At 47.3% G+C, this 27,126-nt stretch overlaps 1 protein-coding gene across 7 annotated transcripts in view; it reads left to right on the top strand.

Annotated features, from left to right (window-relative positions):
• Positions 1-21,867, top strand: part of PPP2R5C (protein phosphatase 2 regulatory subunit B'gamma) — a 167,090-nt gene extending 145,223 nt beyond the window's left edge. For 4 of the 7 annotated variants that reach the window (XM_021675223.2, XM_012471231.2, XM_012471226.2 and 1 more), the window contains 5 exons: positions 3,281-3,408; positions 7,029-7,130; positions 9,068-9,140; positions 14,925-15,041; positions 21,643-21,867. In XM_021675223.2, coding sequence (XP_021530898.1) covers positions 3,281-3,408; positions 7,029-7,130; positions 9,068-9,140; positions 14,925-15,041; positions 21,643-21,774 — 552 coding nt within the window. In that variant the 3' untranslated portion in view covers positions 21,775-21,867. Of the gene's footprint in view, positions 1-3,280; positions 3,409-7,028; positions 7,131-9,067; positions 9,293-14,924; positions 15,042-21,642 lie in introns of those variants that run through there. The other 3 variants (XM_021675224.2, XM_012471228.2, XM_064375220.1) reach the window with 2 other exon arrangements.
• Positions 21,868-27,126: the final 5,259 nt, after the last annotated feature.

Genomic DNA, 27,126 nt, shown 5'->3' on the forward strand with positions numbered 1-27,126 from the left:
ATAAATTTCCGTGAGTTTTCACATTAGGAACTAGGAAAGGAAAATGATACTTTGGGTTTTGTGGGTTTTTTTTTTTCATCAATCCTGGCCTACAGGGAAAATAGTGTTTTTCAAGACTTTCAGTGTGGAGCACTTTGCACAAAGGAGCATGGTTTCCTAGAAACTGTAGAGACTAGCGCCACAGAGGCCCGGCCATAGCACAGGGTGTTGGCATGCCAAGGAGAGACTGGCAGTTGTGGGGAGTGTCCTGAAAACTCAAACCCCTTCCCCAAATGAAAAATTAGCTATCGATACAGGTAACTTTATACTTCGAAGAGAAGACGGGGTCCAGCAAACTCACGATGTGCTGTTTTGAAGAAAAGCATGTGACAGGGCAAGGAGGAAGAGAATTCCAGGTGGGGAAAGCAGAGCCAAGGGGGCCGTGCAGCTGCCAGGGGCTTGAGTGCTGCTCCACATGTCACAGAAGCCTTCACGTCCCTGCCAAGAACAGAGCATGAAGGCTGCCGGGGCAGCCCGCCACGCCTCAATCAAGGAGTTCAGTGCCAGGACCCCCTTGGCCTTCAGCTGCAGGCCCAGCCCCCAGTCACCCTCATCTGTGTCTCTCAAACATGCTTGCACCCATCTTGGCTTCTGCTTCTTAGAGGACTTGATCATCACAGAGTACATTCCGGAATTTTTTCCAGACACATATACATAAGGCCACCTAATTTTTTTTTTTTTTTTTTTTTTTTATTTATTTTTTTTTTTTTTTTAGACAGAGTCTTGCTCTGTCACCCAGGCTGGAGTGCAGTAGCACAATCTCGGCTCACCGCAACCTCCGCCTCCCAGGTTCAAGTGATTTTCCTGCCTCAGCTCCAAGTAGCTGGAACCACAGGCGTGTACCACTACCCCCAGCTAATTTTTCTATTTTTAGTAGAGACAGAGTTTCAAAATATTGACCAGACTGGTTTTAAACTCCCAACCTCGTAATCTGCCCACCTCAGCCTCCCAAAATGCTGGGATTACAGGCATGAGCCACTGTACCCCGCTCATTCTTAATTTTTAGATTTTTTTTTTCCCCTGAGGTCAGGAGTTCAAGACCAGCCTGGTCAACATGGTGAAACCCTGCCTCTACTAAAAATAGAAAAATCAGCTGGGCGTGGTGGCAGGCACCTGTAATACCAGCTATCAAGATTACAGGCACCTGCCACCACAGCCCAGCTGATTTTGAACTCCCAAAAAAAAAGTACTGGTTTTAAAAACTGGAAAAATCAAAAGTTTAAACCATCAAACATCTTAAGCTTCTGTTTTCTAAATCAGGCTAAAATATTACCCCCAAATATATTGTTGGTATGTGGGTGGGTGGGTGGGTGGGTGGATGGATAGATGCTTTTTTTTTTTGAGACAGAGTTTTGCTCTTGTTGCTCAAGCTGGAGTGCTGTGGTGTGATCTCGGCTCACTGCAACCTCCACCTCCCAGGTTGAAGTGATTCTTCTGACTCAGCCTCCCGAGTAGCTGGGATTACAGGTGCCTGCCACCACACCCAGCTGATTTTTATATTTTTAGTAGAGGCAGGATTTCACCATGTTGACCAGGCTGATCTTGAACTCCTGACCTCAAGTGATCTGCCTGCCTCAGCCTCCCAAAGTGCTGGGATTACAGGAGTGAGCCACCACACCTGGCCTAGATGGATGCTTTTTAAAGTACAAGGTATTGAACTATTAAGTAAGAACTAGCCTAGGAGCTGTGATGCAGTTATGTCTTGTTTCAAACCCAGGCGGCATTCTCATGCATGTCCTCCCCTCCCCCATTACCTACCTCACACCTGTTCTGCAAAGTTCATCCCAGCTCACTGCCTCTGAGGAATCAGCCCTGATTCCTGAGCCTGGCAGAGCCCCACCCGCCATTCTCTCAGCATCGCACCTGTACACACCACACCGCAGCCTCAGCATCTCTGAGCTGTAGGCTTCTAGCAGGAACAACGTCAGCCCCGCTCTGCTCAAGCCTCCAGTGCTGCTGTCAGCTGTGTGTAGATGTAGGTGTGGTGATGGCGTGTAATTACACAGGAGAAGCTCTTTTCCCAGAGGCACGCACTGTGATGGGGACAGGCCGAGTGTTCTGGCGACTCCCGTGAACTTCCAGATAGCTCTGTGGAACGTGCACGCGTGTGCTGGTTGACCATGGAGAGAAGCAAATAGGGTAGGGGATGAACAGTTGTTCAATCTGGGTGGAGGGAGGTGGGCACTCGTTATGTTAGTCTTGCAGCTTAGTGTGTTTTCGAAAGTTTTAGTAATAAAATTAGGGGGCCAGGTGCGGTGGCTCACACCTGTAATCCCAGCACTTCGGGAGGCTGAGGCAGGCGGGTAGCCTGAGGTCAGGAGTTCAAGACAGCCTGGCCAACATGATGAAATCTCATCTCTACTAAAAATACAAAAATGAGTGAGGCGTGATGGCGTATGCCTGTAATCCCAGCCACTTGGAAGGCTGAGGTAGGAGAATCGCTTGAACCCAGAAGGTGGAGGTTGCAGTGAGTCAAGATGGGACCACTGCACTCTAGCCTGGGTGACAGAGCGAAATTCTGTCTCAAAAAAAAAAAAAAATAGGGAAACCTCCAGTGGCTTCCCGTGAGGAAGTGCCAATGCACTCGGGCCCTGTTCCCCTGCCCTCCTCTCGTTCATGTCCTCACTGCCCTCTGTAGTGGTCCTCAGCCAGCCCCTTGCTGACAACTCTGGACCTTTCCTCCCTCTGGTCCTCACTCAGAAGTCACCTCCTCTGCATTGAAACCACCCGACCCCACACACATTGCCTGTCCCCCTGCCCTGCTGCCCTTTGCATGTGACTTGCCATTTCTAGTAAATTAATAATCATCCGTCACCTGTCTCTTCCCCACGAGGATGTAAGCTCCACGGAGGCAGGGATTTCTGCCTTGCCTTGCTCAGTGCTGAACGCTCAGCAGAACACAGCACACACACTAGAGCTGACGGGGGGAGGCGGGCCGATGGGTGGAGCAACCTCCTTTGAGTAGTCTCCTCAGCATCTAACCAGCGTCTAGCATAAATGTTTATTGAATGAATGGAGAAATACATGACAGCGTTCTTGATTCCTTCATGTACACGAAATTATCCGCCTCTTTGTTGAAGGCTCTTCAGGGTTACAGTCTAGAATATTTTGAATTTATAGAAATAATCATAACTTTCTGGTCCAAGGTAGTTCATTACCCGACTCACAGGTTTAACAGCAAAGACAGCTGCCCTGTGTCTCAGGCATGACCTCCAGCAAGTCACCCTCTTGTGTCTTTCAGGTGGCAGAGCGAGCGCTCTATTACTGGAACAACGAATACATCATGAGTTTAATTAGTGACAACGCAGCGAAGATTCTGCCCATCATGTTTCCCTCCCTGTACCGCAACTCAAAGACCCATTGGAACAAGTAAGAAAGAACTGGCTGCCGTCTTCTCCAGTCATTTTAAAATGTGGCACATTTTGCTGCTACTTCTGTTAGAATAAAAATCTGAATTAAGTATCAGTTAAAAAACAGCAATGTCAATGGCTTTGTGGACCCGTAAATTAAAGCGGTGTGGGTTGCATCTGTGGCCTTTCATGTGACCACCTCACCTTCATTTCTAGCCAGTGGTTTGCAGCCACCTCCCAGTAGAAGCAGCTTCCAGGCCTCTTCCTGAGCGTCCTGCAGAGGAGCTGAAGGTCTGTGCAGAGCTGGTGGGGCTCGGCCCCGCAGGAGCACAGCGGCCACCGCATTCTCAGGTGTCTCTTGAGCTTTGCTGACCCGCACCCTGGATGAGCCCCTCTGTGAGCCCTAAAAACCACCCCATGGTGGTTACTACCTAGAGAAGAAGAGGGAGGCAGGTGACCCTAACACAGCCCACAGCCCCCGGAGCCAAAAGCATTTCCTTCTACTGTGCTCTTTCATCTTTTGACTTAAAGAGGATGAATAAATCTGTTTACTGAGCAATAGTCTTCTGAGACTTTAAAAAGAAACAGTTGATTTGGGTGCCACATTTTTTATTTATTTGTCTCTTTTAATTTTGAATTTTATTTGTTTATTTTTAGACAGGGTCTTGCTGTATCGCCCAAGCTAGAGTGTAATCACAATCATGGCTCATTTAAGCCTCGACCTCCTGGGCTCAAGCAAACCTCCTGCCTCAGCATCCTGAGTAGCTAGGACTATTCTTGTATTTTTTGTAGAGATGGGGTTTTGCTATGTTGCCCAGGCTGGTCTCGAACTCCTGGGCTCAAGTGATCCGCCCACCTCAGCCTCCCAAAGTGCTGGGATTATGTGAGCCACTGCACCTGGCCGTATTGTTTGTTAATATGGTATCATCTAATACTCCTGTTATTTAAAGAAATAGGAGTATCTGAGTTTTTCTTTCCCCACCTTCTTTCATCTCTTTCCTTTGTATATTGTAATTATAACTCAAACTTAACGAAGAGCAGAGCTGTGCTGTCCAGCTCTCCTTCTTAGTTTCCAGGTGAGGAAGGGAAGACTTGGTGAGCGTCGGCAGTCCAGTCTGCGCTCACGAAACTGGTGAGCGGCACTCTGGCCCACTGCGGTCTCCTAACTCGCAGTGTCTGTTGGGGCACCCCTCCTGCTGTGCTGCACAGCCTGCTGCCGGCGCACCAGCCCTCTCCCACGCACCCTCTCTTCCTGCCCGCTCGAGGCTGCAGGTGGCACTACCTCCTTCCCAGAATTCCGCAGGGCGGCAGCCAGACAGGTGTTAGTCCTGGAGCTCTGAGCCAGACCTCAGGGCGATGGTCCAGCCGGTCCACCAGCATCAAGTCCTCTTAGGGTTGCTTCCCAGGAATTGAACAGAGAAAGGCAGGCAGATTAGAGGAAGGATGACTTTGGTTCACATTCCTGTCCTCCTCCTGACCAGCTGTCCAAACCCGGGCAAGTTAGCTCTCACCAGCTCTTTCTCAGCCACAGTTTTCTCTTCAGAAAAACTGAGAAAGTCAACTGCTTTGCCTTGCAACAGTCTTCACTTGGCTGTGAGGATTCATATAAAGCTAATATGCATAAAGTACCAGGCTTATGATAGGCACCGAGTAAGCATTTGCTGTCACTTGGTGGCTGTAGGGCCAGCAGCCATGCTGATAGCAGTGGAAGCAGCAGCAGCCATGACCCTCGCGGCAGTAGCGTGGAGGTCGCAGTTGTTAGTACAGCACTTCCACCCCAACAGCCCGTTCTGTGGAGCATATTTTTTTCTTGAGATGGAGTCTTGCTCTGTGGCTGCCCAGGCTGCCCCAACAGACACTGGGAGTTAGGAGGCCGCACAGTGGCATGATCTCGGCTCACTGCAGCCTCTGCCTCCCAGGTTCAAGCGATTCTCCTACCTCAGCCTCCCAAGTAGCTACAACTACAGGCACGAGCCACCATGGCCAGCTAATTTTTATATTTGTAGTAGAGATGGGGTTTCACCATGTTGGTCAGGCTGGTCTTGAACTCCTGACCTCAAGTGACCCACCTGCCTCGGCCTCCCAAAGTGCTAGGATTATAGGCATGAGCCACTGCACCTGTTTTGCATTGATTTTTTCTTTTTTGAGACAGAGTCTCACTCTGTCACCCAGGCTAGAGTGCAGTGGTGCAATCTCAGCCCACTGCAACCTCCACCTCCCAGGTTCAAGCAGTTCTCTGCCTCTGCCTCCTGAGTAGCTGGGATTACAGGCATGTGCCACCGTGCCCGGCTGATTTTTGTATTTTTTAGTAGAGACGGGGTTTTGCCATCTTGGCCAGGCTGATTTTGAACTCCTGACCTTGTGATCCACCCTCCTTGGCCTCCCAAAGTACTGGGATTACAGGTATGAGCCACCACACCTGGCTTGTATTCATTCATTCATTCATTTATTTGAGATGGAGTCTCGCTCTGTCGCCCAGGCTGGAGTGCAGTGGCACAATCTCAGCTCACTGCAACCTCCACCTCCCGGGTTCAAGCAGTTCTTTGCCTCTGCCTCCCAAGTAGCTGAGATTATATAGGCACCTGCCACCATGTCCAGCTTATTTTCGTATTTTTTTAGGAGAGATGGGGTTTCACCATCTTGGCCAGGCTGGTCTTGAACTCCTGACCTTGTGATCCACCCACCTCAGCCTCCCAAAGTGCTGGGACTACAGGCATGAGCCTCCACGCCCGTCCGATTTTTTTTTTTTTAATTGAGCTCGACAAGGGCAACAAAAGCTCCTGGAGTGTAGCCATATTTGTTGTGTATAATTTAGTATGGTGTGCAAGTCAGCATAATTAATAACTGACTCTCAATTCCTGCCCATTGCAAAGAAAAAAATGTTCTTTTAAGTATTTTCTAAGTACTGTTTGGATTTTATTATGAAGTGGATTAAGAAGTGATTGCGATTTGAGGGTTATGTTTTTTGGTATTTGTTTGTTTTTGAACTCCCGGCCACTGTTGCTCACAATTCTGTGGGCTGTCCAGGCTCTGCTGCTCAGGTTTCTGCTGGTGTCTGCTGGGGGCTCAGGGCTCTGATGGCAGCTGGGACTAGAGTCACCTAGAGGCTCAGCTGGGACCATTTGGCCTCTTTCCCTCTCCCTGTGTGTCAGAGCCTGAGAGCTAAGCTTCAATTAAGCTGTTTTATGCTAATTTTATTTTCTCTTTCAAAGCTCTGTTTTGGCATTTATTAAAATTAATTTTTCTGTCCTCAGGGAATAGGATGAAAAGAAACTGACATTTATAGGAAATAAACTATTGCCATTAGTGTCCTCTTTATAATTTCATCTTAATTATGTTTGTTCAAGTTTCAACATTTTTAATTCAGTTTAGTTTCCGAGCAAGGTGGTTTTGGCTACTGTCAGCTGGGGACAGTAAGTGGAGTGACCTCCGTGGCTGTGTGGGAGCCACTGTGAAGAAAGTCTCGGATGTGCGGCTGACTGTCAGAAAACAAGTAACTGAGAATGGGCAGGCCTTGCCCTTAGAGCTGAGGGAATCTGTGCGGTGTGGGCTGGGAACGTGGAGCAGCCTAGGCGTGCGGAGGGCGAGGGCTGTGCAGGAGCACGTGCTCCCAGGCTCACCGTGCACTTGTCTTTCCAGGACAATACATGGCTTGATATACAACGCCCTGAAGCTCTTCATGGAGATGAACCAAAAGCTATTTGATGACTGCACACAACAGTTCAAAGCAGAGAAACTAAAGTGAGTTGTTCCCTTCACAAGTTACCGTTTCCAGAATTTTTTTCTTAATCCTAAATAAGCCTCTTCCATTGTTTTGTCCTAAAAAGTTATTCTTCACGTGAAGGCAAAACCAGGCCTCATACTTGGAAAGCAAATTAAGACTGTGTTATAATAACTTACTTTGAAAGAACAGGTGTTTAAAGTTAGCTCTTCTCCTTGGATTGCTAGATTAATCATCTTTGCGAAAAGTGCTTATGTGGGCAACAATTTAACATTCAGAATTTGTTCTTTTCTTGGGCTAGAATGGGTTTAAAGGCTATAATGTGTAGTCATTTTTCATGTTTATAAGGCAGGGATTTGAATTATATCCTATAAAGTTTATACAAGAGAGTAAGAATCTTCGTTTCAATGTAGCTTTATTCTGACTTAATGAACTCTATCAATGTAGGCGTCCTTTGGAATCTAGTCTGTTCTTTGCAAAGTCAGGGTCCTGCTTTCGTGCCTTTGAGCCCATATCTGTCAAGGGATGTTCTAACTGACAAGGTACCTCGTCCCTAGGCCGTGCAAATGACAATGTGACTAAGTAGTTGTCAGCGGTCGCTTCTTCCAAGTTGAGTATGGATTATTGGCAGATGTTATTCTTCGCTTGTCACTTAAAACTGGCTAAGGCAGATAAGGTGTGCATGAACGTAGTTCAAAATACACTGTGTATATCTATCTGTGTGTGTGTGTGTGTGTGTGTATATATATATATATAAGTAAAACTGCCATTTACTCACTCCTTTGACAAATACGTGAATATTTATCTATACACCAGGCCCTGTTTTAGATTCTGGCAATATAGCAATGAATAAAACCCACAAAAATCCGTGGCCTTTTGGGGTTTATATTCTGGGTAGGGGGGAAAGAGAAAAAACGCAAAATAGAAATAAGTGAACTGTAGAGTGTGAGAGACGATGACAGATAAATCAGGACAAGGCCGGGGGAGAGAGGCAGCCATTCCTCTCGAGTTGCCAGCTGCGCGGCCCGTTCTCAAGCATGCACGCAGCAGGGCTTTCCAATGGCAGATCTTCCTCTCCTGGAATCCCACAACTTTCCCAACAGGACCTTAAAGGTTGTGTAGTACATTTTCTGGGTTAAAAAACTGGGATCCTGGCCAGGCATGGTGGCTCATGCCTGTAATCCCAGCACTTTGGGAGGTCATGGCGGGTGGATCATTTGAGGTCAGGAGTTCGAGACTAACCTGGCCAACATGATGAAACCCTGTATCTACTAAAAATACAAAAATTTGCTGGGTAATAATGGCACATGCTTGTAATCCCGCCTACTCAGGAGACTGAGGCAGGAGAATCGCTTGAGCCTGGGAGGTGGAGGTTGCAGTGGGCCTGGATCATGCCACTTCACTCCACTATGGGCAACAGAATGAGACCCTGTCTCAAAAAAAAAAACAAAAACTTGGATCCAAGTTAAGTGATTTACTGAGAGTCATGTGACTCTCAGTGGAGTCAGTCAACAACCCAGGTCTCCTGGCTCTTAAGACTTTTCCTTTTTAATATTGTCAGAATGGGAAAGCTGGCTCCTTTTACACTGGTCCCTTTCTACTGTACTACAGTCTTGTTTTCCAGTGGATGTATGACCTCTCATCAAAATTATATAGGTCCCATGAAGAAACGACTAACCAGGGGAAGGGGGAAGGATGGAGACATAAGACTTACTTATATAAGGTTTCTTTGAAGAGTTCCAGTTCTTGGACATGTTAAAATTTTAGCACTTTAATACTTTCTCATGTTTAAATCTTGGTTTGTTTTTCGTGTGTGCTCAGCACTGTGGTGAGTGTGGGGATGAACAGAGAGGGCCGCGGGAGGAGCCGCTGCTACTGACCATGCCTGTGCTGTACCCATGGCGTGTTCTAGTGTGTGATTCATCTCTAACACAGATGACGTTTTGCTGTTTTTCAGAGAGAAGCTAAAAATGAAAGAACGGGAAGAAGCATGGGTTAAAATAGAAAATCTAGCCAAAGCCAATCCCCAGGTACTAAAAAAGAGAGTAACATGAAAATGTCCAGGGTTACTTGAATGTTTTTATAAGATAGGAATATGTCTTCATCATGGGAGGGGGGACTTGATTTCACTAACGTTGTATATGAAAATGTCTGCAATAAAAAGTACTTTTAAACTTTGTAACCCTCCTCTTGTACAACGACTTATTTTGCCCCATAGCGTTTTTACCACAGAATTAGCTTTTTTTTTCTCTGCTTTTTAAATAAGATCTGAGTCTTACGAATATACTGTGGTAAAAAGAAAACTTAAATACAACCCAAGACTGTGCTCTCTCTCTCAGACATCATAGGTGCTGTAACTCAAACAATATTTCCCTTTTTCTCATGAAATTAGTTCTAAAAGAAAGGAAATTCTATTGGAAATAGATTAAGGATGACATTTTGATATCCTCTTTCTTCGTTTGAGGTGTCTGTAGGCCCAGCCTTTTATCATTAAAAATTAACTGAATTCTGCCTCGTTAGCAACTAACCCTCCTTCCCATCCCAGCAGTGGGTGCCAGTGTGCCCTGGCGAGTCTGCACCAATGGTGGACCTCCTGGAGCTCCTGGCAGTTCCAGCTGCCAGGGGAGCATGGTCCAGGGGGGCTTCCGGTGCCATGGTCTTTGGGTTTTATGTACACTGGTCCAAATGATCAATTATCATGACGGTTGTTCCTTCATGTTCTGTGTACCTGATTATAACAGTGCCTCTTATAAAGAAAATCTTTTTCAGAAAATCTCTTGTCTGAATCTTTGCCACTCTAAGAATTCTCAAGCTTTCCTTCAACTCTCCAGAAAAGATTTTGCTGAACAATTTATTTCTTTTAGTGAGACATGTACATAGTTATCTGAGTTGGTTTTAAAATTTCTCTGACATTTAATAAAAAGTTCTACATGAATATAAAGTGAAAAGCATATATTTACCTATAGAACAACATACTGGTCTGTATACTCTGATAAGACTGCAATCGGCCGGGCGCGGTGGCTCAAGCCTGTAATCCCAGCACTTTGGGAGGCCGAGGCGGGTGGATCACGAGGTCAACAGATCGAGACCATCCTGGTCAACATGGTGAAACCCCGTCTCTACTAATACAAAAAATTAGCTGGGCACGGTGGTGCGTGCCTGTAATCCCAGCTACTCAGGAGGCTGAGGCAGGAGAATTGCCTGAACCCAGGAGGCGGAGGTTGCGGTGAGCTGAGATCGCGCCATTGCACTCCTGCCTGGGTAACAAGAGCGAAACTCCGTCTCAAAAAAAAAAAAAAAAAAAAAAAAAAAGACTGCAATCAAGAAACTCAAACCATAGGAAAAGTGAGTGCCTTTTCTAAGTGTAAGTCCTTGAGTCCACCTCAAACAGGCAGCCAACGTTTTTCTAGCAGTATTTATTCATGCTTACATAGAAATGCTGTTTTAAGATTACAGTCTAAAACTGTATAGTCCTTAATTGAGGTAGATAGCTACAGTTATGTACTTTAACTAATTCAATTTATGTTGAAAGTGTGGTTAAAATACTAATACTTGTTTTAAAATAGTACCACTGGCCGGGCGCGGTGGCTCACGCCTATAATCCCAGCACTTTGGGAGGCCGAGGCGGGTGGATCACGAGGTCAAGAGATCGAGACCATCCTGGTCAACAAGGTGAAACCCCGTCTCTACTAAAAATACAAAAATTAGCTGGGCATGGTGGCGCGCGCCTGTAGTCCCGGCTACTCGGGAGGCTGAGGCAGGAGAATGGCTTGAACCCAGGAGGCGGAGGTTGCGGTGAGCCAAGATTGCGCCATTGCACTCCAGCCTGGGTAACAAGAGCGAAACTCCGTTTCAAAAAAAAAAAAAAAAAAACAGTACCAGTATAAACCTGGGGAGGTTTGCAACGCCCAGCCCTGCCTGGCACTGCCCTGTGTATCTTGCCTTGTTCTGAAGGGCCACAGGTAAAAGGGCGCAGAGAAGCCTCAGTTAGGATTTTCAAAGACCCCAGCATACACGCATTCAAAATCAGCAGCCTCAAAACGTGAGAAATGATACACGTGCCCGCACACACACACGAATCAGAAGGGCTGATTTTATTTACTTAGAAATAACTTATTGAAATAACTTACTGAAAAAATTGCATAAAATTGGTATATGACAAATCAAGGGTTGGTCGTTTGTGTTGACAAACATGGCCAGTTTCACTACTGCACATGCTGTACAGAACCAGTGTTTCTTCCAAAATACGTATTGTTCTCTTCTTCTTTTTCTCAACTTTTCCTGAATGTTCTCAAGTAACTTTGTGTGTTCTTTCTGGTTGCTCTCCTTACAAATGTCTGTGGCGATGGCAGACGTGCCCTGGGTTTTACACTGGACTTTGACGAGCTGTGATGCTGGAGCTTGGCCCTGCCCCGTCCTCATCTGTGTGTTGATGCCGTCTGTGACGCAGTCCCCATGAGTCTCATCCGCACGCTCTAGTTGCATGGCACATGGTCTCCTAAGCAGAAAATACCTCATTTAATGCCTCGGAGCTGGACGCTCCGGCCTCAGCACTTGCTTCTCATCCTCAGGAGAACGTGTCTAGATTCTGGTCACTGTTTGTCATTACGACAGTGTCGTGGGTAACACAGTCTTTACTGCTGTAGTGAAAACAGTTGTGTGTTCAGGTTTGGTTTCCGTCTCAGATCTGCCTGTGGAGATCGGTTTGCAGGCTTTTTAAGGCGGGTTCCCAGGGACTCGCTGTCTGTTCCCTGATGCCCCCACCGCCCTTGCAGACTGAGCCACCATCCGCTCAGACACACGACGCACCCGGCAGGCGTTGGGGCCCGGGAAGGCTGCGGTGCCCTCAGGACTGTGTCTTATTTGAGGCATTGTGGCAGCTTCCTTGGGGTTTTTTAATGTCACACATGATTTAATTTTTTTAAATCATGAAATCTTGGCAGTTTCTAGCATAAATGTGTTTCTCCTAATCCATCGAAAGGGGCCATATAGTATTTTACTGCTCCCCTTAGCTTTCGTGGGAACCATGTGAAATGAAGACAGGCACTTCTGTGAACTCAGAGTGACTGTGGCTCAGTGTTTGCAGTGACCGAAACAGTGCTGTGAGCGGCCCAGGGCAGGGTCTGGGCTGGATGCCTGCCTTTCCTTTGAGAGAAGAGCTCACGTGGGGAACGCACCTCAGTGAAGGGTTTGTTTTGTTTTGTTTTGAGACGGAGTCACACTCTGTTGCCCAGGCTGGAGTACAGTGGCGCCATCTCGGCTCACCACAGCCTCCCCGCTCCTGGGTTCAAGTGATTCTTCTGCCCCAGCCTCCCGAGTAGCTGGGATTACAGGCACACGCACGCCACCATGCCCAGCTAATTTTTATATTTTTAGTAGAGACGGGGTTTCACTATATTAGCGAGGCTGGTCTCGAACTCCTGACCTCGTGATCTGCCCACCTCGGCCTCCCAAAGTGCTGGGATTACAGGTGTGAGCCACCACGCCCAACCTTCAGTGAAGGTTTTTACTCCTAGACAGAACCCTCTGCTGCTGGTGCCCGCTATGTGAGGTTTATTTTGCTGTGAACATCTGGCAGCGTTCTTGTGTGGAGACATTCTCCTTTGCCCCGAGGGCCAGTGAGCCGTGCTCCAAGCATGGGCTGTTGGTGGGTCCCATGAAAAGCACTGCTCATTGCCCGGAGTAGTCAGAAGCAGAAGTGTTGGGGTGAAGCGTCTCAGGAGTCTTTCAGCCACTTATGTTTCTGGATCTCCCCACCTGACTGTGAGCCCCCTCCAGGAGGTGCTGTGTCCCAAATTGTGGAAATTTTTAGAGATACAAAGATGAGAACAAGACACAGCCCCAGCCTTAAGGAGCTTACAGTCCATCGGGAGAGGCAGATGAACTCGGCTCGGATGATCAGATTGTATTCATAGCAAACCTGGGGTGGGTGGGAGTGCTGGAGATGGCAGGACCGGCTTATCCATTCCCATCTCCAAAGAAAGACACACAGTATGGGGCCAGGCTTCTTGGTTTGACTGAGGGCGCTCAGCAAGTGAGACTTGAGGGAAGGTGCCTGCGGCAGAGGTAGAGAAAAGCAGGGACACAGTGCGTGGCAGGTGTCGGCCCTGGCAGGGGAGTGGGTTATGGGGAGGGCCGCTGTGATCTGCTGAGAGGTGAGCGTGGAGAGGGAGCAGAATCCGCCCACAGCGTGAGCAGATATTAAAGAGCCTTAAAGGGCAAAATGGCCCAGTCCGACTTGCATTTTCGCAAGCTCTTCTGGCACAGTGGATGGTGTGCTGGGGCCGTCAGGGTTGGGGACGCGTGTGGAGATCATGGTGCTGGGCGGAGCCATGGGAGTGAAGGGCAGAAGGCGCTGAGGACCTGGTCCTACTGGCATTCGAGGAAGGCACCCAGCTGAGGGCGTGCGCCCCAGTTGTTTTGGGGGAAGCGGAAGCCAGGTAGGCCCGGAGTTGAGCAGCAGGGCCTGGGCTGGGGGACAGTGAAGGCTGGTGAAGGAGGAGGCACAGGGGGTGTGGGAAAGGGCCGAAGATGGCACACAGCAAGGACCCAAGACGCCTGGAGGAGACTGAGGGAGGCTGCACTTCAGGGCTCAATGATGGCGTTCACGGTCATCATTCCCCAGAGAGGGCCAGTGAGGCAAGGCCAGGAAGGGCTTAGCAGTCAGAGGGCACCCACAGGGCTCATGCCAGATGCGGCTCATCAAGTGAGGGTCGACACCAGATGGTAGCTGAGAATGGAGCTGCTCTGGGCTGGGAGGGATGGGAGGCAGGGATGAAGCAGGAGGGCGCTGCTGTGTTAGGGGTGCAGGCTGTAAGAGGCTGAAGCTGGGGACCCACTGGACAGAGAATGGGGGCACGTGGATGAGAGCAGCCTGGGCAAGAACCCCCACTCCCCTCCCCGCAGCTCAGAGGACCTGAGCAAGTTACCAGCCCCTCCATGTCCCAGTTCCCCCATCAGCCAGGTGAGGGTGCACCCTGCACAGTTCCCAGCTCACAGCAGACATAGATGCCGCTTCCTTCACCTGTCCCCCATCAGAGCAAGCAGACACTGCCCACAGTCATGCTGTCCCGGGCACCCTGCCTCCTGGAACCCTCACAGCCACCCTCCGGGGTAACCTCACCCGCACACTACACTCATGGAAACGGCGTCAGCCAGGCTCAGTGGCTGAGGGCTGAGCCATCTGCATCTCAATCCAGAGCACAGGGAGAGTGGAGAAGTCCCAGGCCACCCGTAGGGAACAGGGAGGAACAGCAGGCTCACCCAGGCTGCAGTTGTGTTGGTGGAGAGGGAAAATGGGATAAAGGGGAGAGGGAATCGTGCCAGCTGCCTCGATGAGAGGACATGATCACGACAGGAAACGGAAGGGAATCATGAGGTTGGAGGTCGCTGGCAAAGAATGGGTGGCCAGAGGTGAAGGTTCCAGCGGTGAGACAGCTCCTGCCACCCAGCCCAGGGCACGACCTAGCGCTTGGCTGCTCTTGTGGAGTCAGAAACAGGGAGGCAGCGGGGTGTAGGCCAGGGTGTGGGCCCTCTCTCTATCAGGTGCAGAGCGGCCAGGAGGGGCTTGGAGGCGATCTCCGGGGCCAGTAGGGGACCAGCTGCTTTGCTATCTCCACTGAGTGCTTTCTGGTTCCAGAAGTCAGCAAGGCCCGTCATGCTGCAGGTGTAGGCGAGTCTCACACAGAGTGGGCTTCCTGCGGGAGAGGGCCCTGGGGGGCAGCAGGGGAGATGATGAGTCCCTGGCCAGGATGAGAAGCTTGGAGTTCAGAGCCTGGGCACCTAACAGAGTGACTCCGCACTTTGCATTGCAGTACACAATGTATAGTCGAGCCAGCACCGTGAGCATTCCGGTTGCAATGGAGACAGATGGGCCTTTATTTGAAGATGTGCAGATGCTGAGAAAGACAGTGAAGGACGAGGCTCATCAGGTAAAAGTGCGCCAAGCTCAGCTGGGCGCCCGTGACAGATTTGCTTAAGAAATGCACATACTTTCGGTAGGCAATGTGATTTGCATCAGTGCCTTCTGTTTAAGCTGGAATTAAAAATTAAATTTTGCTAGTCTTATAGGAAATGTTTTATCTATAGATCTTAGTGATCAAATTACTAGAAACCATTTTTAAGGATTAAGTATGTGCCTGAGATTTGTATCTCCATTTACTAACAGTAGTAATCCCAACTCTTAGCTCTTCTTTAAATGTTAACTCCAGCAGAATCGAAAGCTTCACAGCCATATCCACCCCTCGCTTTTCCCTCCGCAGCCCTCTGGCTTCTGCTTTGGCCCGGAGATGCTACCTTTTAGCTCTTCACAGCAGACACTAACAACTCCTCTCCCCAAGGACACCTTGCCCCTCACCTGCCTCGCCCCCTTCCAGGCACTGTCTTTCAGTGCTTATGTCACAGACCTCCTCGGGTGACGCCCCTGCTCACAGACCACCTCAGGTGACACCCCTGCTCCCAGACCTCCTCAGGTGACGCCCCTGCTCTCGTGGTTTTCTTTCCTTTGTTGTGAAGTGAACATATAGATCACCCCTGATCCAAAGAGAGCTTCCTACCACCCTTCCTCCTAAATGGGGCATGTGAGCAGCACTTAGGCTTTAAAGAGGATGGTTCACTCAGTTCCTGCTTGGGTTCAAGGAGCCTTTCAACTGCTGTGTTGCCCTGAGCATTCCTCCTTGTTTCAAATGCCTGTAAACCAAACAAGTAGTCCCAAAGGGTCTGGGGACCTTGGCCTTTCTCGCTGAGAAACTTTAACCACTTTTTGATCAACAAAAGAACTCCTAAGGACATCTAGTTCTAAAATTCTGATGTAAAAAGTGAAAGTAGGCTGCTCTGCCTGTGGAGTAGCCATTCTTTTATTCCTTTTCTTTCTTAATAAACTCGCTTTCACTTTTTTTTTAAGTGAAAGTAGCTAAAATGATCCCCATTATTGTATACTGTACACAAATGGTTTATAAAGGTAGCGTCATTTGGAGCTCACTTAAACCGGGAGGGTTTTTAAATCTGCTAATATTTGATTCAAGTAAATCCTATTTTCTACCTGATCAGACAGGACAAGGCATTGCCAAGAAAGAGCACAAAGAGACAGCCTCAGAGGTCAATGCCAATGGCAGCCCTGAGCACCCGTGGCTGCAGAGCGTGGAAATGGGGCCTGTCTGAACCGGGCCGTGCTGTCAGTGTAAAAGGCCCACAAGTGTAAAAACATCTCACTTGTCACTTTTTTATTCTGTGTTGAAGTGATCATGTTTTTGATGCGCAGGTTGAGTATCTCTTATCCAAGGTGCGTAGCACCAGAGGGTTTCGGATTTCAGATCTTTGTAGATATTTGAATATTTGCATTCTGTTTACCAGTCCAGCATTGCTCATCCAAAACTGTGAAATCCAGAATATCCCAGTGAGCATTCCCTTGAGCGTCATATTGGTGCTCAAAAAGGTTTGGATTTTGGAGCATTGCAGATTTTCTGATTAGGGATACTCAACCTGGATGAAATAAAATATATTATTAAATGAATGCCCCCCCATTTCCTTTTACTTTCTGAATGTGACTCGTAGAAGATTGAGAATTACATGGCTGGCTCTGTGGCCCAATTGGGTTGCGCTGGTCTGGGCTCCTTTCTCGGAGTTGCACAGGAAAGGGCTCATGGCACCCAGCCCCACGGTAGCAGCGGCTGTCTGCCTCTTCCACCTTCTAATTCCTCAACTCAGGTTAAGAGCAAAATAGATGACTGAATGCTTCTTTCAGCTCATCAAAGCCTGAAAATACTAGAAATTCGCTCACTGAACACTCTGAACATCAGTAAATAATTTTCTATCTGATCCAGTTGGATTCCATGCTTTCCTCACAATGAATGTTCTTAGCAATGAACAGATTTCATTAAAAATACAAAAATCTGTATCTATTTCTCTCTTTGTGGGAGTGTTAATGTTCTTACTTCTGGATTTTTTTTTTATAACTCAGGAATTTCAGGTTGCCTTTTTAATCACCATTTTGATTTTATGGCTTCAGATTTGCTAAAGACATGTAAGCTGTCCTTGTTAGCGCACACAGAAGGAAATCACAGTCAGTGTCTCTCCTGTGAGGGCGCCTGCCTGGGAGTTTGTGACCACGTGTTCGTTTTTAAGACACGAGGCTATACACTTAAAAAGCCAGTTCTTGCCCGGGTGCAGTGGCTCACACCTGTAATCCCAGCACTTTGGGAGGCCAAGGCGGGCAGATCACCTGTGGTCAGAAGTTCAAAACCAGCCTGGCCAACATGGTGAAACCCCATCTCTGCTAAAAATAGAAAAATTAGCCAGGCATGGTGGCAGGTGCCTGTAGTCCCAGCTACTTGGGAGGCTGAGGCAAGAGAATCACTTCAGCCTGGGCAACAAGAACAAAACTCCATCCCCACCCCCGACCTCCCTGCCAAAAAAGCCAATTCTTACATATGAAATAGCTTAGGGTTGGGGAATTTTTCTTTTTGGTATGGCCTTTAACTTAGGTCAGAATTAAAGCTAGGCAAAGAATAAACTATATCCAAAAGGTAATGTACCTGAAAGGTATGTACATATTTAAAATTTAGGTCCTGCTCTGTGGTAGATTAAGAACTTGATCAAGAATGCAAACCAAAATAGCATTCTCTCTTGAGTGAAGCTGCCTTTAAAAGTCAGCTCTAGTATTTGTGTGATATTCGGGGCCCCAAAAACTTCCAACAGGTTGATCTATCCACTGCCCTTGGGAAGGGGCATGGAAGGAGCCAGTCCCGTGGTCATCCAGTTGTTTAGTTCTGAATACACACACAGGCAGGACAGTTCCTGGACAGCTCCTGTAGCATGTCTGCTCCCTTGTTTTCACAGTTCTTGAGATTGTGTTCTGTAACTGGGCTTCCTGTGCGATGGACATTCTTACGACAGCAATTCGCTCACCTCATCCTTAGATCACTATGAATCATGTTCCTGAGTCAGAAGACTCAATATCATTGGGATGTCACTCTCCCAAAATGAACATAATCTCATTAGACTCTCAGCAGGCTTTTTTTCTCAAGAAATCGAAAAAGCTCATTCTAAAATTCATATGGAAATGCAAAGGATCTAGAATAGCCAAAACAACTGTGAAAAAACGAAGCTGGAAGACTAACAACACTATGCAATTTCAAGACTTACCATGTGTGTTTGTTTGTTTTTGGAGACAGGGTCTCACTGTGTCACCCAGGCTGGAGTGCAGTGGCACAATCACACACACTGCAGCCTCAGCCTACTGGGCTCAAGCGATCCTCCTACCTCAGCCTCCCAAAGTGCTGAGATTACAGGTGTGAGGCCCTGTGCCTGGACTGACTCCTTATAGATTTCTATGGATCAGTTGAATCAATTGAATTCAGTTGAATTCAGCCTATCCACATGAAGATATTTATGAAGTCCAGTCTCTAGGTATAATATTTGAAATGATAAATTGTGCTTTTTTTTTTTTTAAAATTTTGAGACAGGGTCTTGCTCTGACACCCAGGCTGGAATGCAGTGGCACGGTCTTGGCTCACTGCAGCCTTGGGCTCCTGGACTCCAGCAATCCTCCCACCTTAGCCTCTCGACTAGCGGTGACTACAGGCACCAGCACACTTGGCTGATTTTTGTATTTCTGGTAGAGACAGGGTTTCACTTGTTGGCCAGGCTGGTCTCAAACTCCTGGTCTAAGTGATCTGCCTGCCTTGGCCTCCCAGAGTGCTGGGATTACAGGCATGAACCACCGAGCCCCTGAGCCCCGCCAACAAATGTAAGTTGAAAAACGTTTGGAGCTGTTTTCCTGAAATTCTGAAAAGCCCTATTGTTAAAGCAAAACGAAGGTTAGCAGTTCAAGGCTGCTGTGAGCTGTGGCCGCGCCGCTGCACTCCAGCCCGGGTGACGGAGCCAGACTCGGACTCTACAAATTTAAAAAAGAAAAAGTACGAGGATGCAGGAAAAATGTATGTGCACAATTTGATGACCAAATTGACGTGAGAAATTATAGCTAATAAGTTTTTTGGTTTTTATATATAGTCATTTGAATATATTCAGTGCCCTTTTAATTTTCTTTTCAGCTAACTTTATTTTTCCAAAATAATTTCACATTTCTTTCAGATGATGTGAGTGTTGGGTCGGGACAGGGTGAGGGAGTTGAAGGCGTAGCTGGGGAGTGGGAAGGAGGCCCCAGTGCTGACGGAGGGAGCAGGCTGGATTTTCGTGGAGAAATTCAACCATGTATTTACCTATCCATTAGTTACATTTCCTTCTGGAAACTAGTATAACCCTGTAACTAGTAGAACATCCAAAGAAAACTAGCAAATATCACTGAAATGACGTTTGTATTAGAGACATTTAAAATGTTTGCCATTCTCATTTTTAACAGTTGGTCGGGAGAAAAGCAGTGCCAACCGTACAAGTAAGGAAGGTATAGAAAGACGGCAGGTGGCAGCGCAGGTACTCATGACTCAGCAGGGGTGGCAGCGCAGGTACCATGACTCAGCATGGAGAGCACATTGGAGGCCCGTTCGCTGGGAAAAGAATTGATGAGTTAATGTGTACATGAAGTATTTTCCCTTTTGTCCATGTCATTCCAGCTTGTGATGGTCAAAACAAAATTAAAGAAATTTGATGGCTGGGAGGCCAGGTGCAATGGCACATGCACTTTGGGAGGCCGAGGCGGGTGGATCACCTGAGGTCAGGTGTTGGAGACCAGCCTGACCAATATGGTGAAACCCCATCTCTACTAAATAACAAAAAATTAGCCAGATGTGGTGGCAGGCACCTGTAATCCCAGCTACTGGGGAGGCTGAGGCAGGAGAACTGCTCAAATCCAGGAGGTGGAGGTTGCAGTGAGCCAAGGTTGCTGTTCGCTGGGAAGAGAATTGGGAAAAGCCTGGACAACAGCATAAGACTTCCATCTCAAAATAAAATTAAATTAAATTAAAATTTAAAAATAATTTAAAGAAAGAAATTTGGTGGCCTGGTACCATGACTCATGCCTGTAATCCCAACACTTTGGGAGGCTGAGGCAGGAGAACTGCTGGAGGCCAGGAGTTTGAGACCAGCCTGGGCCACACAGAAAGACCTTATCTCTACAAAAAGAAAAAAAAAATTAACCAGGCATGTGTTACATGCCTGTCACCCTAGCTACTCAGGAGACTGAGGCAGGAGGATCCCTTAAGCCCAGGAGCTCGAGGCTGCCATGAGCTGTAATCACACCACTACATTCCAATCTGGGTGACAGAGACCCTGTCTCTAATAAAAAAAAAAAGTTTAAGAAATTTGGTCCCTTAAGAAATGTTGATTATTTCTGTCCCAAATTAAGTAGTGAAGTTCGAATTCACACCTTTGTAAGAGGACGAAAACTTGCAGAGACGTGTATGCCCCACCCTTGGTGTTCTTTTAGCACATAAGGTTTACACTGAGCCTCCGGATCTGCCCATGGGCTGCAGAGCAGAAGCCACCTCTCCGTGACTTGTGTCTCCTGTGTTCCATTCCGCCCCCACCGGCATGTTCACCTGCACACCCCCTCCACCAGGCCCGTCATCAGCCCCACCATCTGCATGCTGTCTTCTCCCTGCCTCCTGTTCTCATTTTCTTCCTCTGTGGATAGTAAAATTATTCTCCGCTTTGCACATCATTTTAAAATGTCTGAGCAGAAAGGCCCAGTTGTGGCCACTGGCTTTCTTTCAGAGGCTCTGGGGTCGTGTTTGGGTTCTCAGATCACATTCACTGGTTCCAGCTCCAGCGTTTTTACTGTTGCCTTTTTCTATGAAAAAATGTTTTTTCTCTTTGAAGTGCCTATTTCAGCTGTAATTACACATTTCAAATATATAAAAATCTTGGTTTTGTTTTGCTTTACTTTGTTTTACAAATCAACATAGAATGAGCATAAAATTCAGGGTAGAAATTCACCTCTGAGTTTCTCACGGGCTGAAGGTAGACATGCTTTACATCCTCACACGTTAACACGCTCTTACAAGTACTGTGATGGGGTCATTTTTTTTTTTTAAGTGAAACCAAAATTTCCTAGACTTTTAGGAAGACAATGGATTGGAAAAAAAAGGTATCTTTTTTTTTTTTTTTTCAATTTGTTAGAAGTTTGAAATCCAATTTAAGTATGTTTTTCATTCATTCTTTTTTTATTTTCTTTTACTTCCAAGGAAATTTCTACTTTCTGAAATGCTTCTGTAGGGGACATGCCCGTAAAATGGCTTTAATGACATTTATGAAATAGGAGATTGTTTATGAGATTTACTAAACTGCATGAATTCTGCAGATGAGAGGTACTGAGTCCTTTATGCAAGCACAGCACATTTCAGAAGACCAGAGTGCCAGTATTGAGCACAGGCCCTCACACGAGTCGTGATTTTTAGTAGCAAGGCATTTTTGGTGCATTTCCATGATAAGACATAGGCCCTTTCCCTGTGGCCAGGGCGCCGGTAGTGAGGGGTGAGACATGTGCCTCGCCGTTGTCCTTTGACTTCCAACTCAGACGTGAGCTCGCTTTTCAGATAGCTTAGTTTGGAGCCAACGCCATTGCATTTCTAATTCCAGGCACAGAAAGATCCGAAGAAGGACCGTCCCCTTGCACGCCGCAAGTCTGAGCTGCCTCAGGACCCCCACACCAAGAAAGCCTTGGAAGCTCACTGCAGGGCCGACGAGCAGGCCTCCCAGGACGGCCGCTAGCCTCCGGGGCGCTGCATCAGGGCTGGGCCCGCCAGTTCTTTTCTGGATTCTGTAGAAAATACATACTTTCTGTGCCATACCAATCAGTTACACTCAAAGTCAAAGCTTTCTTGGACCCCGTTCTGTAGGCAATAACGTGCGTCCGCCTCAGCGCGAGATTAGGAGTTCAAACAATGGTGACTTCCCAGAACCCGCTGGCAGAGCCGCGGGTTGACGACAGTGTCCCACAGTGTCGTCACCACCCTAGCGCAGTCCAAGTCGGACTATTTCACAGTCAGAACGATAGAAAAGCACCCTGCCCGTCATCCTCACGTTCTCCCAAATGGAACTTAGGATCTTTTAACATAGGAGGTTCTGTGATAACATCAATGTTTTTCAAATCAAAGGAACACTTTAACAAGTGTGGCCTATTTTTTAAGACTTTACAGCCTTTGGAATGGTTTCCACGTGATTGCTACGCCAGCAGTTCTCGTTCATTTGTTTTTCAGTCTCAGTGACACAGCTCTTTGCTTTCGAGTTCCCACACGGCATACTGGGAAAATGACAGTCCTCAGGCGCTGGTCTTTTCTAAGGGATCTCTTGACTCTGATGACCGTGATGTGAAGACCGTGTCTCCTTGTGTGTACCTGAAGCCATATTTCCAAGTCTGTGGTACTCCAGGATTCCAGGAGTAAGCTCGTAGAAGAAATTTATTTTAAAAGAGCTTGCTCTATCTTGACAGAAATTAGAGTTTAAAAATTATATGTTCATATTTTTATTTGCAGATTTCGTTTCCATTCATTGTTGCCGTTCAAACAAGGCTCTTGAATTGATAAAATTACATCTCTAAGAATTCCACATTTTATGGAAAGTTAGAACAAAATCATTTTGAGTTAAGCCAGTTGCAGCTGCCTTTGAGCATGAAGTAAGCAAACAGCATTGCACGGGCCGGCACTGCCGCAGCCTTCACTTACGGCCGCGATGCGGTTCTGAGAGCCGGGAGGGGCGCCAGCGAGGATGGGGTTCCATGGAGCTCTTTCTGTTGAGAAGAGCACACGTTATCAACACCTTGTAAGGAAAACACAGTGTCTGAGCTTTCATCGGTCCTCAAATGCTGCTGCGTATTTCACAGACTTCCTTGCATGTGACTTCTGTTTTAGATGGAATAGCACAAGGAGAAAAATCCTTCAGCTTAGTGCTTTGTGTGTTCTTCATTTCTCTCAGGGTGGCCGTGTTTTGACTTACTTATCCTGCTTGAAAGCTACTTGAGATGTGTGCTGCTATTCTAAACACGTGATTCTAGTTTCTTTTATCTCTGGCATAAGATTATATAACTTAATGTTAAGTGTCTTGACGCATAAAAGACAATGTGGCTTCTTTTAGGATCTGTTTTGTCATCGAGGTCTCGGGTATCCTTTAATAGATGGTGGGCAGCAGACGCTGCCCACTGCTGTCTTTAAAGCCACTGGCAATGCTTCTGTCCTCGTGTCTTGGAGGAAAATCACCTGGGGGGAGGGGACTTCTCGTGTCAAGAGCGAGCGTATGAAATGCAAAGATTGCCCCAGCTACAAGTGGACAAGTCCGCTTTGTGAGATGAACACTTCCTGAGAAACTTGACAAGTATCTCTCCATTTTACCATTATGAAATCTATAATTTAAAAAAAAACAAAACAGTTTAGATGCCTTCTCCTTTTGAGGGAAAAAGGGTGCTTTTTATTGTATAAAGCAGCGTCTTACGTATTTTGATATACCATTGTTTGAACTTCCGTCTTTAGCTGATAGATTCTCCAATATCCTTGATTTTGGATGTTCAGTATGTTTGTGAGAGAGGTTTCTGGGAAGACTCTCTTTTTGCCCTAGGGAAAAAGCAAAATATCAATGTTTGGGTGACTGTGTAAAGCTCAATGTGTAAGAACATCTTTTTGTCTAGGTTTTATTTCTGCTCTTTATTGAAGACAAACACTCACCAAAAAGAAAAATAAAAGTTTTGAGAGAAACTAATTTTCTTTGGCAAGAGTATTACTTAATATTTGGCCTCCTAAAGTTTCCCTCGCTAGGCCTCGGTCTCCCGTGCTCATCGTTCAGCTTCCATATCATTGTATAGAGACTGTTTATTCTGTACCAAACTGATTTCAAAGTACTGCATTGAAAATAAACCGGTGACTGTTTTTCTTCATAAAGTTCTGCGTTTGGCATCTTCACTCTTTCCAAAATGTATCTGTACATCAGAAATGTCACTATTCCAAGTGTCTTTTTAGTGTGGCTTTAGTATGACTTCCTTTTAATATTGTACATACATTGTATCTTTGTTTTATGGTAATAAGTAATAAAAATGTAGACTTCATATTTTGTACAAAATGTCCTATGTACAGAATAAAAAAAGTTCATAGAAACAGCAAATATAGGTAAGTGGCACAATTATTTTTCTTTAGAAAGTATCTGTAACTTTATGCTTTACTGAACTGTTAAGTACCTACATATTTTTTAACATTTTGTAATCCAGAACTTTTTGTTTTGACATTGTTTATGAAGAGAAACTTCATACACTTGCCATTTAATATGCTCTTTTATCTAATTTTCAAAAACTCTAAAAAACAGTGTATCATATGGACTAAATAAAGAACATGTGAATTTTATTGCTCATCATGAAACTAAATTTAGCCATGGCGTTGGGCAAGCTGGCTCTGATGTTACCAGGTTCCCGTTAGGTCAGGGCCGCCCATACACACAGAAGCTGACTGCGGACGGCTGCTGATCTCTGACCAGCCCGCCCGGAGCGCTGGCTGCGCCTGTTGCTAGCCACAGCTGTTCAAAGCTAAGTCTATGTGCTGGTTCTTTTACTTATTTAGTGGAAGAGGCAGAGTGACTTTTTATAGACCACCTCTTGGTTTGGTTTTGGTTTTGAGGCTTTTTTGAGTAGGAAAAGGTGAATCAATACAGTTTATAGAAATGAAAGTCTTGAAAATGAGGAATTGCTGAGAGTGTGAATTTGGAATCCTAGTTCACCTGCCTGCTCCTCCACAGAGAGATCACCATCCTCACTGACACTGTTGCGAGAAGCCCGTGGAAACGGGGTGAAGGACTGATCTCCTCGTGTTGTGGCTGTAACCTCACCTCTCCGTAGCTGCGTGTGGTCAGCACGCCGGCTGGCGTGGGAGGGCAAGCTTTGTCCTTGAGCTTCCTTCTCTACCCAGTGGTGTCTGTGCTCCCTTCGCATGACAGAGATGCAGACGCTGCCACTCACTGCAGCTGGGGCACGTGGATGAGGCTGAGACCCAGGCAGAGTGTGGTCTTTGGCCCAAGGGTCTGGTAACTTTGCTGGCTATTTTGAAGAACCACACACGCCCCACTTGCACCTAAAAGCCGGCACACCGGCCAGAAGACTTCACATCCTGAGCCGCTACTCAGATGGCTGTTTGCGCAGCCTAGATGTCTGCCCACTGCCTTCCTTATCCCCCGTCTTGAAGCTGGAGGAAACCTGGCGTCGAGTAACTTCCTGCAGCTCAGGAGTTCTTGAGAGGATGCACCAAGTAGAGGCGCGCTGCCGTTTCAGCCCAGCTGCACGCTGCTGCTGTTTTGGGGTGGCAAGAAGCATAAAGGCAACACTGCACTGGCTTCACGTCTCCATCCCCGAGGGCTGGCGTCACCCATCAGCAGCAATGACAAGGAGAACTCGTATTTCTTACCACTGCCTTTATGCCAGGGCCGTGGTGGATGCCTCGTGCCCCTGGGTTAATTTACTTAGTTCGCACAACCCCCCAAATAATTTACCACTCTTATCCTCATTCACAAATAAGGAAACTGAGGCACACAAAGGTGAAGTCACTTGCCCAAGGTCACACGAACACTGAATGGAGCCAGGTTTCGACCCAAGCAGTCTGGCCTGGGATCCCAGCCCCCACCACCACGTTACATGGTGGAAATGCCTTCTAGACAGGCAGCATCACAGGCAGTGATGAACACAGGTAAGGGCCTGGGGACATGCCCGCAGCGCCATGCCAGGCCATAGGAACACCCCCAGGGGGACAGTGTGGAGTTATGGTATTGTCATCCTAAAAGAAGAAACTGAGACAGACTAATACAGGGAGAGGCCAGGCGCCATGGCTCACGTTTGTAATCTCAGCTACTCAGGAGACTGAGGTAGGAGGATCACTTGAGCCCAGGAGATTGAGACCGCAGTAAGCTGAGATCTCACTACTGCACGCCAGCCCAGGCGACAGAGCAAGACCCTGTCTCAAAAATTGAACATGGGGAGAGAGCTTATTTGGGTCCAGGTTGAGAGCTGCAGCCTGGGAAATGCTGTGGGGAGGAAGAGAAGCTCCAGCATTTAAAGGGAAAAGGACGGGTCAGGAAAGGGGCCATTACTCGAGTTGTTTTCAGGCGTTCTCATTGGCTGACAGAAACGCTTGGTGTCTGGCACGTGTCGTTGTTAGATACATGCATAGCTCTGGTGCCAGTCTAGAGCCCACACGGCAACCTTCGGATGGTTTCCCAAGGCGGGAGGGGGAGTGGGGTGTGGCTGCTGTCTCATTCCAGTGCCTCTGAGCCCGATCGCTTAAAGGGGGCTCACCTTCCTCATTAAAGTGTGTTTCCTTCTCCTCCTGAACTCCAGGTGAAGCCCTTGCATCTGCATTCACCACCACTTGACACTGGGGAGAACCCCGGGCCCTGCAAGGTAGGGGGTGCCCAGGGTCATGGGCCCAGGGTCTGTCCTTCATGACTGTTGCCCCATGAGACACCCAGGGCCGCCCGGAGCCCCTGCTCGGCCCTGTTATTACATTGGGGAAACAGCCCCTATGGAGACAGTGTCAAGTGACAGCTGTGGGCTGTGATGGTGCACTTGACCCCCAGAACCAGAAGAGCTCGACTCCAGCAGAGGCTTTTGTTTTGTTTTGTTTTGTTTTGTTTGGAGACGGAGTTTTGCTCTGTCCCCCAGGCTGGAGTGCAGTGGCGCAATCCTGGCTCACAGCAACCTCCGCCTCCTGGTTTCAAGCAATTCTCCTGCTTCAGCCTCCTGAGAAGGTGGGATTACAGGTGCGCACCACCGCGTCTGGCTAATTTTGTATTTTTAGTAGAGACGGGGTTTCACCATGTTGGCCAGGCTGGTGTTGAACCCCTGACCTCAGGTGATCCTCCCACCTCGGCCTCCCAAAGTGCTGGGATTACAGGCAGCCACCGCGCCCAACCTGAGGCTTTGTTTTTATGTAAGTTTGGATTTTATAAAACTTTAAATTTTTTTTTTTTTTTTGAGACAGAGTGTAACTCTGTCACCCAGGCTGGAGTGCAGTGGCACGATCTCAGCTCACTGCAACCTCTGCCTCCCGAGTTCAAGCAATTCTGCCTCAGCCGCCCAAGTAGCTGGGATTACAGGCG

Source organism: Aotus nancymaae, unplaced genomic scaffold (assembly GCF_030222135.1).
Source record: "Aotus nancymaae isolate 86718 unplaced genomic scaffold, 86718_ANA_hifiasm-v0.15.2.pri h1tg000011l, whole genome shotgun sequence".
In the NCBI taxonomy this organism is placed as follows: domain Eukaryota; kingdom Metazoa; phylum Chordata; class Mammalia; order Primates; family Aotidae; genus Aotus; species Aotus nancymaae.